At 33.4% G+C, this 19,229-nt stretch overlaps 2 protein-coding genes across 2 annotated transcripts; one reads left to right on the top strand and one right to left on the bottom strand.

Moving 5' to 3' along the window:
- The first annotated feature begins 5,288 nt into the window (after positions 1–5,288).
- On the top strand, positions 5,289–6,941 carry LOC143258210 (eclosion hormone-like). The gene is made up of 2 exons (XM_076517207.1): positions 5,289–5,375; positions 6,587–6,941. The coding sequence occupies exon 2, from the start codon at positions 6,587–6,589 to the stop codon at positions 6,836–6,838; it is 252 nt and encodes an 83-aa protein (XP_076373322.1). The 5' UTR covers positions 5,289–5,375; the 3' UTR covers positions 6,839–6,941.
- Positions 6,942–17,260: 10,319 nt separating this feature from the next.
- LOC143258209 (eclosion hormone-like) lies at positions 17,261–19,022 on the bottom strand. The gene is made up of 2 exons (XM_076517206.1): positions 18,972–19,022; positions 17,261–17,446 (listed from the first exon to the last, which is right to left on the bottom strand). Exons 1-2 carry the CDS (start codon positions 19,016–19,018, stop codon positions 17,302–17,304), a joined length of 192 nt encoding a protein of 63 aa, XP_076373321.1. The 5' UTR covers positions 19,019–19,022; the 3' UTR covers positions 17,261–17,301.
- Between the last annotated feature and the right edge of the window lie 207 nt (positions 19,023–19,229).

The raw sequence follows: 19,229 nt of genomic DNA, 5'->3' as shown, positions 1-19,229 counted from the left end.
CTATATCACCTAAAAATTCAGTAATTTTTTTTATTTTCCGTAAAAGATTTTAGTTCAAACTTTGAGATTTCTCATGTTTTTCGTTCTTGTCTTGTTTGTTGGATAGGGTAGATTTATAAGATTTCCTTACGATCCTTTTGTTTTACTGTCAGTAATCCGATTTGTCGATGGTAATTTTTAGAATTATAATGCTAAAATTCGGAGTTTTATTTCATGCGGTCAACAAAGTCCAAACACACCATTTCATCAGCAACGAAACGTTTATTGGATAAAATGAGTTCAACCCTCTTTAATCTTTAACCAGCTTTGTTTTACTGTTTTACTGGATAAAGGAATTTTCAACAATTTGTTACAAAAACTCTATTTATTAGAGAATAATGTTTTCAGCCCTTTTTCTTTAATCTTTAATCAAACCCGTTTATTTGAATAACAGATTTTTACTACTTTATTTAACAACTCTACTTATTGAATAGATGCTTTTGTACCGGCCTTTTATTGGCTATGGATGTTTGAAATATTTTTCAACAGTTCTTGTTTATTGGATAAAAATACTTTCAACCCTTTTCTTAGTGGAGGAAGATGCTTCAAGTTTTTTAATTCCGACCCTATAGACTGATAAAAGACGCTTCCAACTCTCCTTCACAACTCTTTTGTAACAATTTTGCTTATTGGATAAAAATTTTATCGACCCTTTTTACTACCTCTGTTTATTGGTTGGAATGTAAAAAGAAACAATTAACAGAAAGAATTAAAAAGCGCATGAAAGCCACGAATTATGTTCAACAATTCAGATTTTTTAAAGAACAATCAATTTTGAAGGAAAACCTATAAGAAGTCGAAAATTACATTAGTTGAAAAAGGAAGATACATAAATTAAAAATGTGTAAGTCTGTTTAGGTCAAAACAGTTATAATTTATTCATTTTTATTTTAAGTCTGCCATATATACATGAAATACATCATATATATTTTATGGTCTTGATAGAACATTTCGATATTTTATCACTTAATGATCGAATGTTACGATCCACAATATATCCCAGAACATGTTTTGTTCTGTCAGCTAAAGGGTTGTTAACGACGTAACAGTTATTCACAGTATTCAGTTAAGAGTAGCCATATGGGCGGAGAGGACCGCTTACTGATTTACCTCTTTCTTATCAACGGTTATAAATTATGGCAAGATTGTCTGAGTCTTGATTGCCTATATCATAAGATGTTTTAGCAGAAAATGCCGAAAACTTTATTCAAAAATTACCTGTAGTGACGATTTCTGTCTCTTTAAAATTATTTTCTTTCCTTGGTGTTCTGAAAGAACGTTGATGTTTTAAAGTTATCTTGTGTGTATATATGTATATGTATATCACAACTGATAATAGTTGTTTCAAAAGTATCTAGGCCTGACATCGAAGACTTTTTTAAAAATAATTTTGACCTAACATCGATATAAATATTTATTTTTTAAAATTCGAAGCCTTGTAGAATAAGAAACATTTAGTTATGAATTCGATAGTGAATAAAAATCTTTACTTCCAAAAATTATTAAGACATTTTTATTCTTTTATAAAAACCGCTAATATGTATGTATAAGTATTACAGTATAATAGTAGTGAAATGATAAATATTAATATAATTTTTAGTTTCATAGTATACGATCCTGTCGATACGTAGCAGAATAAACAATTAGTTGTTATTTTTGTTTCTTTCTTGAACACAAAACAACGCAAGGGGCCGTATATTCTCTGAAAAATCACGATTGTTAATATTGTAAGCCTTAGGGTTATGCCCACTGGAAGCATTGATTTGTAATGAGACATACATAAATTGTTTATTTTATCCAGTGTCCAAATCATGGAAAAGTTTTATCGAATAAAGTTATGTTCTACGATCAAATAAAAATATATATATACTGTTCCCAAAATTAAACAATTTAATGGTTGATTAAAAATTTGGATTATGAAAAGAATTATAAACAGCACATCTATATGGGGATACTGTTACAACCAGTGACCTTTAGCATGAAATCACATTTTCTTACGACTTGCAAAAACGACAAAGAAAAAAAATTTTCACTAGAAAGGTTTATGAAAATGTTCATAGATTAATTAAGTATTTCATTTTACAATAGTTTCTTATATACAGTAATGTGTACAGGCGAATGAACTTTGTTTGTTTCTTTGTTTTGTAATTTCACCTGAAGCTACACGTGGGCTATCTGTGCTAACCTTCCGTAATTTAGCAATGTAAGACTAAAGAGAAGGCAGCTAGTCCACCTACCGCCATCTCTTTGACTACTCTTTCACCAATGAATAGTGGAATTTACTGTCACGGTATAACGCCCATACAGCCGTATGGGCGATCATGTTTGGCCGAATGAATGAACTTATGCTGCCATTTAGATTGTAAGAATTTGTATTTCACACTGTTCGACCAATTCCATCAAACTAACTCTGCTGTATTCTGTTTGTTGCTGAATTTGACGTAAAGCTACTTGAAGACTAGCTGTGCTATTTGTTTTCGTAATTTTGATCTAAGAGGTCCTGTCAGATCCAGTTTTCTGAGAACGGACTTGATTGCAACAAAATTAAAAACAAAAAAATTTCCATGGTTTTTGTCTCTCTTATAGGTCTTTCCCATAAAGCACTGAGTTATCTAGAATACAATAATTGTAAGACTGGTAAAAGGATTAGTGGAATCGTATAGTGAATAAAACTTAATAACAGAACACAAATAAATAAAAACGAATCAAACATAATATTGTTTCGTACAGTGAAAATGATAATTTTATACATGAATACCAGATAGTGCTAGGTATTTGTCTCTTATAACAACAGCTTCTTTAATAAGATGATTATCTTTAAATCAGGTGCTCAAACACAAAACAGAGGATTTTGAATGCTTCATTGTTTCTGTCGTCCAATATTCGTAATGTAATAAACAACATTTTAACATGTAGTTTTATACAGGCATCTGAAAGTCAGCTATATAAATTTTCTCTATTTAACAGTTCTTCTTGATCTGCTAAGTTTCATTGCTTAACTGCAACACGTGACCAGTTCACTTCATTATTCAATTTTATTCACATACGATAAGAAGCGTAGCGAAACGTGGTGTCTTTTCACACTGAAATGAAAAATAAGTTTTAAAAACTTGTCAATTTTTGTAAGTCCTTGAATACTGGACAAGCACCAGCTCTTCGGAAAATAACGAATGCTTTTCAACGTCTGCATGGAAGATAAAACAAGTTGTCTTAGTAACTGTAGATCTTTTATTCTTACATCAGTTGTGGGAAAAGTTTTGGAAAGTTTCATAGAACATATTTTGTAAAATCATCTAACAAAGTTTAGATACTTTGATGGATAGTCAACATTGTTCCACCAAAGGAAGATTTTGCATTAGAAATGTTTTGATATTCTTTGAAAAGGTTTCTACTTTTGTAGGTGAAAGTTACATTGTAGATATGATGTATTTGGACTTTCAAAACGTATTTGACAAAGTATCACACCAAAGGATTGTAAAAATAACTATCTATCTAGGTGGGGGGGGGGAAGTTAGCTAATTGGATGGAAGAATGGCTTGATGGAAGAAAGCAGTGCGTTGTTAGAAATAGAGCTCAGTCAAACTGGATTAATATCACAAATGGGGTATCTAAGGAATTAGTATTAGAATCTTTACTATTTATGATTTCCATAAATGATATGGATGAAGAAATGGTCAATAAATCACTTAAATTTGTTTGTTTGTTTTGTTTGTTTTTTGAATTTCGCACAAAGCTACTCGAGGGCTATCTGTGCTAGCCGTCCCTATTTTGGCATTAGTCATCAGCTAGTCATCACCACCCACCACCAACTCTTGGGCTACTCTTTTACCAACGAATAGTAGGATTGACCGTCACATTATAACGCCCCCACGGCTGAAAGGGCGAGCATGTTTGGCGCGACGGGGATGCGAACCCACGACCCTTAACGCGCTTGGCCATGCCGGGCCTTACTTAAATTTGCTATGATATTAATGTTTCGGGTTTTGGGTACTCTGAAGAGAGTGCTACTGATTCACAAAAGAATTAAGTTCATTTAGTGAGTTGGTCAAATAAATGGGTTTTAATTATGATATATGTAAGATTATGCATGTGGGTTATCATAATTTGAATTATAAGTATAATTTAGATGGAAACACCTTTAATGGTGTCATCAAAGAAAGGGATCCCGTTGTAATAGGTGTTAATTCTCTAAAGCCAACCAATGAGAGTGTTGCTGCTATTGGTAGGGCAAATAGATTCAAGGTTGAATCTAAAGAGGTGAAAATGTTTTTGGAAACTAGTTAGACCACATATAAAGTGTTGTGTTCTGTTTTGGGCTCCTTATCTCAGGAAATAAATTAAATTGTTGGAAAAGATTCAGAGGAGAGCCTCTGAAATGGTACCTGACACAGACAGGTTGTCTTATGAAGAGAGATTAAGATCCTTAATACTGTTCTCTCTTGAAAAAAGAAGAGTTAGAGGGCATCTGATTGAATGTGTTTAAAATTGTAAAAGGAACTGATAATGTTGATGCATCAACATTTCTAATAGTTAACAGCAATAAATTATAGAACTACGGGACACAAGTACAGACGTAAACGAGGTAGAAACCGTTTCCAGCTAAGACAATTTTATTTTGATAGATATGTCAATGATAAGTGCTGCATTTACTGTTTTAATTTGATAATTTAGTTTGGCCTACAAGATGGGAAAGCCGAGATGGACCAACAGGTCTCTTGTTGTCCCTAGACATTATGTTATCTTAAAACGTATTAACCGTTTTATCCTAAAAAAACATTAATTGTTAATATTGTACTGGTATTTTAAATAACTTATAATTATAATTACTCAGATTTATTTGTTCAAAGAAACACAGAAGGTCTTCATCATTTAATATTCGTTCATTTTAGAAGATATAATAACATAAAACTACCAAAACTTGTTCTGTTTCAACTAGAAACGGCTGCCTATACATTTGTTTTATGTATTTATATTTTTCATCGATGCATAGAGTTCTTCAAACACCGTTTTGTTATAGTATCTACTGAAAATTAGAGTAACTTTCATTTTAATAACGAGTATGTGAGAACAGAATAGTTATTAAACGTCTTGACGTTCATTGGCTAGGCCGATGAGAGACAGGAGTTAACCAACTTAGTGACCCGTGGTCAGGCTTTTTAAACATGGACCTCACACTGACCATTATAGATGTGTTTTCTTTTGTATATAAAGTAGACTTTTCCTTCATCTAAGAAACTGAAACTATCTACACTGGAAGGGAACCATCTTGTCACAAAGTGGTAACACTCGCGTGGGAAGAACTCGATATTCTGTGTAATAGACACCTCGACGTAAAAGTGAGAAAATATGTTTTGAATTATATTAAACATAACGTTTTGCAGTTAACCTCGAACTGGTGTTTACTGTTACAAACATTCAATTATTAAATCATATAAGAAGTTTAACAATGTTTAAAAATAATTAAATGGTTTACATAAATTCCGTTTCAATGGTTGTACATTTAGTTGCCTCATATGGTTTAAAGGACAAATCAGCGACATAGGGTTGTAAAAGTTCTCTCTGATATGCAATGTTTGGATAATTTGTGTGACCATAGTGATTCGTGGCTAGCGATCAGAAACAATAATTCAGACGTTACTCTAGTTACCAGAACAAAATCCTTATGTTTTTGTAAGATCGATTGCATCCTATTTGAATATATCGAAACAGTTGCTCTATATTATGGTGTCAGTTATCCAAACTGTTTTGTTTCTCAGAAACGAGTTCCTCATATACTTACATACACACTCATACCAACCGTAAAAACAGTAGGTTGATTAGCTATCTACCACAATTTGTAGAAAAACATTGTATTATTTTAACCGATAGTGTAAACAGTTTGTAATTTTATACGATATGAAATATCCCTTTCACACCTTAAAGTGTACAAACATAAGTTTAACTCATTATGTTAACAACTGTAGAGTATCACTTGGTCAGATTTTTCGTGTCTAAAGCCAGTACACTGTCGTTTAACCACTAGGGTGCCAGCGTTTATAAAAAGTGACTAGAAATATGAGAAACATTATGGTGTAGTGATACTTCATACAGTGTTATAGTTACTTTATTTAAAACAAATAATTCTAAACAATGTTTATATCCATTATATCCAGAGAATAGATAATGACTAAAATTGTAGAAAAGTTGAATGTATAGAATATAAGATATGTAATATTATACCTCAAGAAGTACAATGAATTATAAAAACATCCTTTTGTTATATATATAAATATTTGACTGAATTATTGAACTTCGTAAAAATGTTGACTCTTTTAGCAGTAATTTTTAACAATTATCATTTTTATTTCGTTTTATAATTAAATATTTCACATTTGTACATCTTTGTTATAAATTTAATTATTTAATTATTTTAAAATTCATATTTTTATTTGATTGTTATAATTTTAGTTTTTTCAATAGTGTTTTTCCAATTGTTTATTGATTATCACATATTGAGAAATATTAACCTGTCGATTTTCTTTTGCGTTTCGTCTCGTTTCTCGAGCAGATGGTCACTTCTAGCATCTCCTTAAAAACATGTCTGATCCTATTGTTGATCTGTTGCTATGACAACCACATGGCCGAAGGGTTTAACCGCGTTTCGCTGTGCATCAAGAACTGCGGACAGTGTAAACAGATCTACGGGGCCCACTTCGAAGGGAAAGAGTGTGCTGAAGCCTGCGTCCAGTTTGGTGGTACCATGATGCCTGACTGCAACGATTTTGAAACGATTTCATCCTTCCTCAACAAACTGGAGTGAATCTCTACTTATTGTTTGCAAGCCTGAAATCTTCCTGGATTACACCTTGTTCATCTATAACATTTAAATATTTTGAAGAAAAACTCTGGTGTTCAACTAAAGTACTAGTTTGTCAAATAAAATGTCGTGATTTATTGGCTTCTCTTTATTGAGTACTGGTTAAGAAATTACAGGCATCTAAAACATTAAAGTAACCTTATTATTCTGATTAGAAATTCAAAATAACATCACAACACGAAAGATGTCACTTAATACTCAAACAGCAAATTAAGTCCCTCGTAAAAGTGGAATTCAAAGTAGTTCGACTGAGGATGAATAACACCACCACCATCTGTATTTGGTTCCTAAAGAAAAACACCAAATTAATAATGTCGTTTAAGTGTCTGTTATTTTTAAAATTGATATACTATTAAATAAAGCTTATACAATGTCCTGGGGTTTGCTGCCAGAAATGAGATTTCGGTGACTTCTCTCAAACCAATGAAATACAAGAATTTTCACGAAACACGAGGACCCACAGAGTATGGTTCCTTAGGCTGAAGTATAACATTCCACATTGTATTGGAAGTGGAGAAAGATGAACTATTCGATGGAAACCGAAGTTCAAATTTACGTTTTGAAGGTTACACACACGTAAAGTTTTCCTTAAGTACCACAAAATGCTTATATGTCATTTTCAATTTTAATCTTAAAGTTATAAGCATTTGGAATTCAAAATCATAAATAGTGTAAGCAAGCCACCAGTAAAAGATTAGCCACAATATCATTTGTATAACTGTTTTAGTGGTATTAAAAATTGAAATATATATATGTATTTACTATGAAACGATATTTATTCTAGCGTTATACTACTTTTACTTCTTAAATGTATATGTACACTTGGGTTTCATTTTGTTTCTCGTGAAAGAACACAAAACATGTCACATGAGATCACTTTAAGCGAATCAACAAATTCATGTAACTAAAACCGAACTGCTCACGAGACAAGTTCGTCTTCTAAATATACGAAGAAAGAAGACGAATCTAATATATGCTGTTTCAGTTTGTGACATTTGAACTTAGATTATTTTAGATCTATGAAATACACCTCTATGCTTAAACACGAAGACGAAGAATCTACTTTATAGAGAAAGACATAACATTACCTTGTCAAACTATTTCCAAACTTTGATGTCTGAGTTCGGTTTCTCTCACGGATATGCTGGAAAACCGACATTTTTTGTGTAGTTTCGTCTTTACTTTTGCTATGTTATTTTCCTCTCGGTGGACACAGCAGATAGCCCGACGTGTCTTTGCTATAAAAAAAAACACATACATACACACTATGTTATTTTTAAGTTGTGTTATTTAAATAATATCATAAGTTGCCCTTAGATGATGGAAAATGTTAAAAATATATAAAATAAATAAATCTACTAATTAGTTGTTCGAATTTATTGGAAAACGAAACATTAACATTTTAAAATCATGTTTTTCAGAAAAAACGAAGAAACATTAGCACTAGAAGGCACTACTATAAAAGGTAAAATGGGATGCTACAATGCAGATTTTTTATAGCACATTTTATGGCTATCTAACACTTTTGTTCTTTGTTTGACAACCTGCTGTCTTCATAAATATTGTAAGTGTTAAAGAATGCATTTAAAAGATACTCATCATAAAAAAATTGCACAAAAGTTGTTTATTAGGTCTAACTATATTCTACCGATAGTTGTGGCGTTAAAATCTGAGGGTCGCGGATTCGCATCCCCGTCGCGTCAAACATGTTCGCCCTTTCAGCCGTGGGGACGTTATAATGTGACGATCAATCCCCTTAATCGTTGGTAAAAGAGTAGCCCAAGAGATGGTGGTGGGTGGTGATGACTAGCTGCCTTCCCTCTAGCCTCACACTATTAAATTAGGGACGGATAGCGCAAATAGCCCTCCAGTAGCTTAATCATCATCAGATAGTAATTTAGGCCATTTTGAATTTTGATACATAAAAATTCTCCTGTTCCTTTTGTGCTTGCCGATAAGTTTCAATCTGCAATATACCACAAAATTTAATGTTATAGACATTAACTTTGATACTAAGCCAATGGGGCATAAACATTGCGTTGTGCACGTTTTGTGTTGAACTGTAGAATTAATATTAATTAGTTTAGTATTTGAAAATAAATCATATTGACATATTAAATATTATATAAATAATTTTTGAATTGAAACAATTAGAAATAAATTGAATTCAAAGTTGTCTTTGTGCCGCCTATTCTTTCAGTATTTACCAATTTATTGTTAGATAAAACTAGAGAAATAATTCGTTATGCCATTCAAAAGCTTTTAATTGAAAAGATTATATTCTTAAATATTGTTACTTATTCATTTTATATCAGTTTTATTGTTCAAATGAGAAAGTGAACGAACTACTTAGAAATTTCCTTCGCAATTTTCTAGCTTTACTAAATTTACCTTTATTCCTTTTTTTGAATATCACGCAAAGCTGTACGAGGATTACCAGCTGTAGCCATCCCTAATTTAGCAATAGGAAAGCCACGAGTCATCACCACCCATCGCCATCTTTGGAATACACTTTTATCAACACAGTTGAAAAGGCAAGCATGTTTGATGTGACGGAGATTCGGATCCGTGACCCTCATATTACAAGTCGAGTACCCCTAACCACCTGGCCATGCTGGGTCTTTATTTAATTATAAATAAAGTTCTGGAACAATCAAAATTTAGAAGTTTGTTGTTGTTTTCAAGGTATATATGTTCCAATATAATTTTTATGGTCAGAGGAGTGTAAAGCTATACTTGTTCTGTACTTGAATAACGTGCTGATAGTTTTCCACTAGAACAAGCAAAAAAACATGGTTTTACTAAGTGAACAAATTGATTGTGAAAACTCTCCTCGTCAGTAAGTAGATAATTATTAGCGCTCTTATTATCCGATGTAATCATGTTGAGTTTAAAGTTTTTTTTTTAATTATATCTGAAATTAAACATTTTGAATAATTATATCTACTACTGACGTCAGGAAACTGTTCGCCTTATGCACTTCTCAAGAAACATAATAAAATCAATAATGTTCAAGAAATTCATTACCAGCATTAACCAAATTACATCTCTTCAAACACCGCTGCACGCTTTAGCTGTTTTCGAAGAGGTACGCGTTAACAATTTATTCCATCACTAAAGGTCTTTTTAGCATTAGTGCTGTTAGTATTATTTTAACGAATTAATTTATTGAATTTAATTTGCTGACTCTGTTCCGCTCGGGTTGTAGTTGCATAAAAATATTTAAAATCGTCTCATCTGGATCACGAGATAATGAAAGTTTAATTAAAGAAAAATTAATATAATATAAATTAGTTCCATACTCTAAGAAATAAATCAACTTCAATTAAGGTTATTCCAGAATCCTCCCAGTGGCAGAGCGGTATGTCTATGGGCTTATAACAATAGAGACCAGTTTTAGATACTTGTGATGGGGAGAACACAGACTCTCTGTTTTGAATTTTGCGCAAAGCTACACAAGGACTATTTGCGTTAGCTGTCCCTTATTTAGCATTTATCGCCACCCACCGCCAACTCTTGGGCTACTATTTTACCAACGATTAGTGAGATTGGCTGTCACTTATAATCCACTCACAGCTTTAATGGCGAGCATGTTGGTGGGACGGGAATTTAAACTCTCGACTTTCAGATTGCGAAGCGAGCACCGTAACAACCTGACCATGCAGGGCACAGATGGCCTATTGTGTAGCTTTGAGATTAGCTTCAAAGAAAAAAATATTCCAAATAAAACTTTTATAATTACACTAAAAAATGTATAATATTCACACTTGCACTCTACAGTATCATGCTTTTTAGCATTCATTTCGTTATTTTACTGTTTGTTTTAGTCCTTTTTCTTTTACAATTTCTACACTTTATAAATGTTTATATTTGATGCTTTACCTTGTTTAACACAGCTTCTTAAAGACAGAATACGTATGTTTCAGAAACTTTCAATTTTAAACGTCTTTTGTCGTCTCATATGTCAGATGTTTGTTTATTAGTAATAATATCATTAAACAATATCTTACTGAGCGAAGTCAGCACACGTTCACCATTCAAAATGTTAATAACTCGAACTGTTGCGGCCATGATGTTTCGCACAGTGATTGAAATAACATGTTTCTTTTCTCCCAGAGTTCAATGCGCTCCTTCATTATAGTGAGCTTGTTAAGTATGATTAAGTATGGAAGATTATAATCTGGTAAAAAACAAAACCCTTTAGTTAAAACAACTTGGTACAAGTGACCGATACAAAAATTGCATGACGTAAGAAATACTGGAATTCTCATTGTGCACTAAAAACAAATGATGTTAAATATCAATAAGTATACATGTAGCGCAGACTGGTGTTAAATACTTTTGACAGCAATAAAATTACAAATAATTTTTTTTGGTAATATTGCCAAGTTGGCTGCAGTGGATTCGATGTGTATTTTGTATAGGGTTGGTAATGGCGTGGTCATGTGTTGGCGATGTATGAATGATTCCGGATGATGAAGCGAAATAATAAATATATTTTAGTATCTTTGAAACACTTTCTGGTAAAAAAAATAACAACTGTACCTATTATTACTGACATTGTGAGTGCTTATTTTAATGTTATGATAAACAAGGTCGAACAAATATATATAAGAGGACCGACGTGAGGTATTAACTTGTCTTTATTGTCGAATATTCAAAGACATGTAACGAAAATTCGGAAGTTGTACAATTCCTAACAGTTCTACTTTAGTTTTCTTCTTCGGATGTTTAAGGACTATTTTATATGCCACTGTCAACTTACAGACTGGGTTCTATTCAGTTTTTTTATAATGATAATATTTGTTACGTATTGTGTAATATATCTGTATTACACTGTTAGCTTACAGTGTACTTCCTGTTCTGTTCCATTGTTCTGTTATTCATGCTTTAATTTATATGACATTTCATAATGCTGCTTTTATACTGTTACTTTCTAGGTAAAATCAATATAATAATCTTAATGGGCAGAAGTAAGATTAGGTTGTAAAGAAAAGGAAAAACAACAACAACTACTACTACTACATTACAAGATAATGCATAATTCAAGTATAAATCCTGATGATACATGCACAATAAATAATCCCTTCAATAATATGAGGCCTCACTCTAGCAGTAAATTATCAACTTAATTGTTCTTTGTTAGTAATTAATATGATAATAGCTATTAATATTTCCTACTAACTTGTTTTTCTTTTAACTAACTTCAACGAACGGTTATCTGGTTAGTCCTACCTAGGAGACATAAATTCTACAAAAGGACATCCGTATCTCGAATACAGAAACTATAATATCAGTTTGTTCCGGCCCAACAATGGTGTAGTGTGGCTCCGTATAATTACAAAGATTGGCTCAGATCACTGATTCGTGCTTGTGAACACATAAAATAATATGTAAAATCGTGCCATGGATTTATTTTCCCGAAAGGAGACCCAGGCCGCTTGTAGGAGTCACCTGTGTTAACCATTTGTACTACTACGCAGTAGTATGTTGACTGTCAGTCAGTCAATAGACTCTAAAATGAACTCACATAAGGGACGCTTAACGTTGCAGTTTGTACTGTCGTAACGCCAGTAAAACGTGCGCATGACATGAATCACAACATGACATATGAACTTCAAAATAAAAAATATATTTGCTTTTATTTACTCTTGAAACAGAACGCTTTCTGGGACCCTGCGGAAGTACATGTACTATTTTAAATACTTATGTAAGTGACGTATCGAAATGTTCAAATCGTACAACATTTCGCATGTTTATGCACTTGCATTTACAGACTGTATTTGTAAAAATCGAAACTTTTTTCACAAATTCTCCAAACAAAAACTTTGACATCTGAAGTCTATAACCAATCTTCAGTAGACATAAAACTGGATACGTATGAAAAAAATTGATATCGGAAGTTCGAGCTGTGACCCTGTGACAAAATATCTCTTTTTTGACTAACAAACTTTAACAAAAATTGAAAAGTTTGAGTTATTAACTACTATATCTCTCAGTGGGTCAGCGTTAAGTTCCCAGTCTCAAAACGTTATTAACAGGAGTTTGAATAGAGTGCAAATGGTCCATTGTGTAGCTTTGTACTTAAAACAAAACTAACTAACTACCAACTAGATATTTGTCTTTCTCTCTGTTTATCTATATACTTCATAAAACTACAATTTGTATTTTTTATTTCTATTTAGTATTGATTTGATTAAGTAAAACAACAAACAGAAACTAACACAGCTTGTTTTATTTCATGCACGGGAAACTTGGCTCTCTGAATTAGGGTTTTATGACACTTTATTTTTGCCACCAGGGAGTAGTGCATTAAGTCCACAATTCTGTGTTTTCTTTACTGTAAGTTAGCGAACGTATTTAATTTTAGCGACCAGTTCATCGGCCAGTGTAGTCACAGTGACTACTTTGAACATCTCCTTAATAACCCGTGGTCAAGCTTTCAGACACGGGCCTCACACTGATCATTACGTGTATCCTCTGTTCTATATAAAGTCTTCCTTTTCTTCAGCTAAAACACTGAAAATATTTTCACTAGAGAGAAACAGCCTTGTAAGACACAAGCAACAACCACGACCGCATAACTTAGTTCAGGTGGTATCTCAACCTGGACGAAAAAGTAAGTAAATAATTTTTTCTAACTTTTTTACTTCCTACTTCAACCAGAAGAGTATGTTACAAGTTAATTACATTAACTAATTAAAGTTTAATTTTAAAGAAAAAAGCTTATAATTCTCTCTATTTTCTATCGTAATAGAAACACTTTACTTTTCTGTTGTTTACTGATGATCGTATATTAAAAACTGAACTTTAAACCTGTTGATTTTCTTTTCTGTTTCGTCTCGTTTCTCGAGCAGATGGTCACTTCTAGTATCTTAAAACATGTCTGATCCTGTTGTTGATCTGTTGCTATGACAACCACGTGGCCGAAGGGTTTAACCGCGTTTCGCTGTGCATCAAGAACTGCGGACAGTGTAAACAGATCTACGGGGCCCACTTTGAAGGGGGCATGTGTGCTGAAGCCTGTGTCCAGTTTGGTGGTACCATGATGCCTGACTGCAACGATTTTGAAACGATTTCATCCTTCCTCAACAGACTGGAGTGAATATCTACTTATTGTTTGTATGCCTGAAATCTTCCTGGATTACACCTTGTTCTTCTACAACATTTAAATATCTTGAAGAGAAACTCTGGTGTTCAATTAAAGTTTGCCAAATAAAATGTTGTGATTTATTGACTTCTTTTCACTTTGTACTGGTTAAGAAATTACAGACATCTAAAACATTAAAGTAGCCTTATTATCATGATTAAAAATTAATAATAACATCACAACACAAGAGATGTCGCTTAATATTTATTGACTTCCCTTTCTCTCTCTTCTAACTTTTTGTAGACTACAGAAAGCATTCGTTTGAAAGAGAAAACTCTTTGGAATTGTGAACACATGCTCTACTAAATATAAACTATAAACTTTTTCTTTTTTTGTACGCTCATATTGTAATAAAACTTTAGTAATTAAACAAAACGAGGCCTTAAATCATTTAGAGAACAAAACACATGGCTGGGGTTGAAAATTCGTAAAAGTAAAATTGACAACTCTTCCCCGCTGATGAAGCCAGTAAAGTAAAACAAAACCAAATCAACCGGCATGAATTTTGTTTATGTAACTTTTCCTAGAGAACTTGAATATCATGTGCTCAGTTGACGTGATGCTTTTAATTATGTCTTCACTTGTTCCGTGTCCTTTTCTACTCGTGTTTTATTATATCAGAAAATTATCAGAACATGGAAAATTAGCAATATCAAAAAAGTTTCAAATAATTGTACATTAAGAGAAACAAATTCCATGATTTATCAATAACGGGCAGCAAAAAACAGTTTAAGTTTGTCATGAAAGATATAGAACACACCATACTGTAGAACAGGAACCCCAGTTTTGTTTTACTCTGCCTTTCTAGAACTTCAAAAAACTAAGATAATCTTTTTTCTTCCCATTTTTCACTCTAAGTTATTTAAATAAAATAAATATTATCTATATTTAAATACAGAAGGGAAAATTACAAATCCACGAGGAGCCTTACAAAGGGGACAGAACAGAGCAAAACAGAGATATGAGGTGAATATTCATGGATCACAAACACACACAACTGATTATCTGCGCTTGGTTGTTTCTAATTTTGGTTTTATACAAATGAGAAAAGGCTTAACAGCTTCTACAGCCTACTCTTGGGTTGTTTTTTGTCTGACCGAATAGTAGAATTTGGTTGCTGTCAATTTTATATCACAGCAAGGGGATAGGAACTAGTTTGAAGAAGTTAAATAACAGGTGTCGTAGCCAGTTGTATGTACTACACATTGAAGTTATGTTTCATTTACTACACATTGAAGTTATGTTTCATTTACTTGTTACTGTGTTTTATGAGCATTTTTTTTTTTTGAGACACTAACTGAGAACGGGCCTGGCATGGCCAAGCGCGTAAGGCGTGCTACTCGTAATCCGAGGGCCGCGGGTTCGCGCCCGCGTCGCGCCAAACATGCTCGCCCTCCCAGCCGTGGGGGCGTTATAATGTGACAGTCAGTCCCACTATTCGTTGGTAAAAGAGTAGCCCAAGAGTTGGCGGTGGGTGGTGATGACTAGCTGCCTTCCCTCTAGTCTTACACTACTAAATTAGGGACGGCTCGGTGCAGTGGGCTAACAACCTACTAACTTAAATACCTGTTGAAGAATCCGCAAGCGATTGCGGCCCTATGTTCCTTGATGGAATCTAATGGTGATAACTACCTAACTGAGAACACTTGTTATTCACGGGTATTTCGCATGAAAATTATTTCAAGTTCATAAGAACATTATTTATACTGCAAGAACATTATACAGGAATTAAAGAACCAATTGTTCACGGAAGTAAACATCAAACATTTCACTGAATACTAAACCAATTAAATTAAGTCCTGGTGGAAAAGCTGGTGTTCGACTGAGTATGTGTAACACCACCTTTATTTGGTTTGTAAATGAGGTCGGTATGAAAATAACGTGTTTCATTGTCCGTTTCTTTACGTTTTAACAGAATTTTAAGTAAAATTATTCGTAAATTCAGGCATTAAGCCCAGGGCCCAGGACAGAGACGTCTACTGTTCGTGGACGAAGTATTTTAATAAATACAAAGCTAGTGTGCATACATTTTATCGTGTGTATTTCTTTTTAAAAACCGAATTCACGATATTGTGGATAATAATCTTTGTCGGCCCGATATGGCCAGGTGGTTAGGGAGTTCGACTATAATTTTTAAGGTTGAAGGTTCGAATCCCTGTAACACCAAACATGCTCGCCCTCTGAGTCGTGGGAGTATTATAATGCGACGGTCAATCCCACTATTCATTGGTAAAAGAGTAGCCCAAGAGTCGGCGATAGGTGTTGGTGACTAGCTGCCTTCCCTCTGATCTTATACTGCTAAATTAGGGACAGCCAACGCAGATAGCTCTCGTGTAGCTTTGCGCGAAATTCGAAACAAATAATCAATAATTCTTGTCACGTGTGTATCTTTTTAATATCCAGCTGATGTTAACATGGATAATAATCCTCATAATATGTGTCCGCTTTTAATACCCATATCATGTTAATATGAAGGATAACCGTTGTCAAGTTTGTGCTTTTTTTAATATCTGTTTGATGTCAATCATATTTTCGTGTTTGTCTGACCTTTTCGGACTATATATATACATACATAACGATTTCACACTACATACCTCTTTAAAGGCATCAATCATGGATTATAACTGAGTAACTTGACATCTTTCTATCTTAATTTACAACACGTTATGGATCGTAACCGAATGGAAGAACATCACAGACCATATTGTTTCATTGTTAACATCGCAGCTGGATAATTTCATTGTTCACATTTCAGATTGGATTATTTCACAGACTGGGTTGTACTAATCACCCTACTCGTGTCTCTTCGGTTATTACATTCATCTAGTTTTTTTTATAAATGTTTTCTTTAAGTTTTGAAACTAATTTTAAGACTATCTGCAGGATTCACCAGAGTTTCTTGCTTCTTAATCACTCTAAACAAACTTTTTTCGTCAACACCAGAAAATACTGATTTGATTAAGTTCAGTGTAAACGACATCTTGAACGACTTATGTCTGTGTCAGATCTAACAGTGTTGTTTTATTATACAGATTTATACCGCGATACACATGTGGCTAATATTTGAAAGTCTCAACCTTTTTAATGTAAAATACACATGACATCAGAATAATTTTAATGATTTGTTAACTGCAAACTTTAATTCGTCTTATACGGCCGTACATCACAAGGTAAACAGATATTTGAGGGTATTAAAAATTAAACAATATGTTTGAAACATATATATTTAGGCCTAATAGAACATGACCAGTAAAGTTTAAAAGAGCCGGTGAAGATAACGTCCTATGGAAGAAGGATCGTTGCAATCAGGAAGATGTTGACCACCGGAAGAGATGCATTCTTCAGCGCATTGTTGACCCAAAAAATAACCTCCGTACATCTTCTTGCACTGGCCACAGTTTCTAAGAAATAAACAAAACATTACAAGTTTAGAACAAAAAAATCAATTTCAAATAGACAACATACCAATGTGCACGTTGTAAAATTCTAATATTTTACAGTGACCATATAACTCTAATAAGAACACCTTGTTTAGTAGCACAGCGGTATGTCTGCAGACTTACAACGGTAGAAACTGGGTTTAGACACGCGTGGTGAGAAGAGCAAGGGGAATCCTATTGTGAAACTTTGTGCTTAGCTTCAAACAAACAAAAAACAAAACTAATGTGTCTTGCAATTTGCGACTTCAAAAGAAAACGTAGTTTAGGCCTAGTGTATTCTAACTTGTAGAATAGTTCAGCATAATTACACACGCACATAACTCTCATTTTAATTACAATACACTGGGGGGTCAATTACGGGTTGTAGGGAATGTTTGTTTTTGAATTTCGCGCAAAGCTACGGAAGGGCTATCTGCGCTAGCTGCTCCTAATTTAGCAGTGTAAGACTAGAGGAAAGGAAGCTAGTCATCACCATCCCCCACCAACTCTTGGTCCATTCTTTTACCAACGAATAGTGGGATTGACCGTAACATTATAATGCCACCAAGGCTAAAAGGGCGAACATGTTTGATGTAACGGGGATTCGAACGCGCGACCCTCAGATTACGAGTTGACAGCTTTATTACTTTTTTTGCTTCTGCTTCCAACCAAATAAAAAAAAAATCCCATTTACTAGTAATGTATCAGTCTTATTTAAGAAAGTGTAAAAGTTACGCCTAGCTCATGTATCAAACTACACCTGTTAATTATTTCATCACGTGGAAATTGTTTTTGCTAATGATCAAGAAATAAGCAAACACAACTGTCTCTAGACCCACTTGGTACAAAGAAAAACTAATTAACTTAATAAAATCCTCTGAAAGCCAAAGTAATTACAAGAAACTTAATCTGTGAAACGAGGGATACCCTAACGCTGAGATGGAAGGTATATGTAGAAAATTTGTTTTTAAACAATTTAACTTTTTTAGAATTATGAGCCATGATATACAAGATTAGCTATAATAGTTGTGTAGAAATTGAAATTAACTGAGCAACCTGAACAGCACCTGATGTGCATGAGGACTAAACAGCCAGATCACGGTATGTGGGATAAAGGAGTAGCCATCCATAATTTTGTACTATTGACCAGTGGAAGGCAGCTAATCAGTTCCACCATCCACATTAAAAAAAAAAAAAAATTAGGGTTCTTTAAACTAAGTAACTGGCTGCCACTTCATAACGCTCCCACATTTGAAAATGCAAAGCGTGTTCAACCGAATTCATTCTCGAACCTTAGACCCTTAAATACTAAATACTAGGATATACTCGGGCCAGAAAAGAAAATGAATATATTCGTTACATTCACAAATATATAGAAAATAATAACAGCCTGACTTTCTCTCTTTCCCTCCAGACTAATGTACTTAAATATATGTTTGTAAGAAAAACTACTGGTAACTGAACAAAATGGAAATTATATCAAAGTCGATAAAACAAACAAACTTACATTATGCAAATTCCAACAGATTTTGTCACAACAAGCTCTGACGTCATGATTAAGAAAGGAAGGTTACCAGTCGAGCGTGTAGGATACTTAGGTTCATTTTGAACGTCTTTGCCTACGATGTAATGACGTCAGTCTATATAAAAAAATAACAAAAATTTATTAATCAGAATAACGTACTTTTAGTAATAATCGTTAGAAGTTTCAGAAGAAAAAACTACCATTTTTTTTTTCATTTTTTGGCCATCTTATCTCCAAGTG

Source organism: Tachypleus tridentatus, chromosome 7 (genome assembly GCF_004210375.1).
Source record: "Tachypleus tridentatus isolate NWPU-2018 chromosome 7, ASM421037v1, whole genome shotgun sequence".
NCBI lineage: Eukaryota > Metazoa > Arthropoda > Merostomata > Xiphosura > Limulidae > Tachypleus > Tachypleus tridentatus.
Note: the sequence above shows the minus strand (reverse complement) of the source record. Positions and strands in the feature narration are given on the sequence as shown.

What these genes read in the sequence shown, in the direction of transcription:
- LOC143258209 (XM_076517206.1), bottom strand. Translation starts at nt 19,018, where the DNA reads ATGACGTCAGAGCTTGTTGTGACAAAATCTGTTGGAATTTGCATAAT. An exon ending in TCTGTTGGAATTTGCATAAT is followed by an intron (nt 17,447 to 18,971) that starts GTAAGTTTGTTT and finishes TTTATTTCTTAG; the next exon opens with AAACTGTGGCCAGTGCAAGA.
- LOC143258210 (XM_076517207.1), top strand. Translation starts at nt 6,587, where the DNA reads ATGGTCACTTCTAGCATCTCCTTAAAAACATGTCTGATCCTATTGTTG.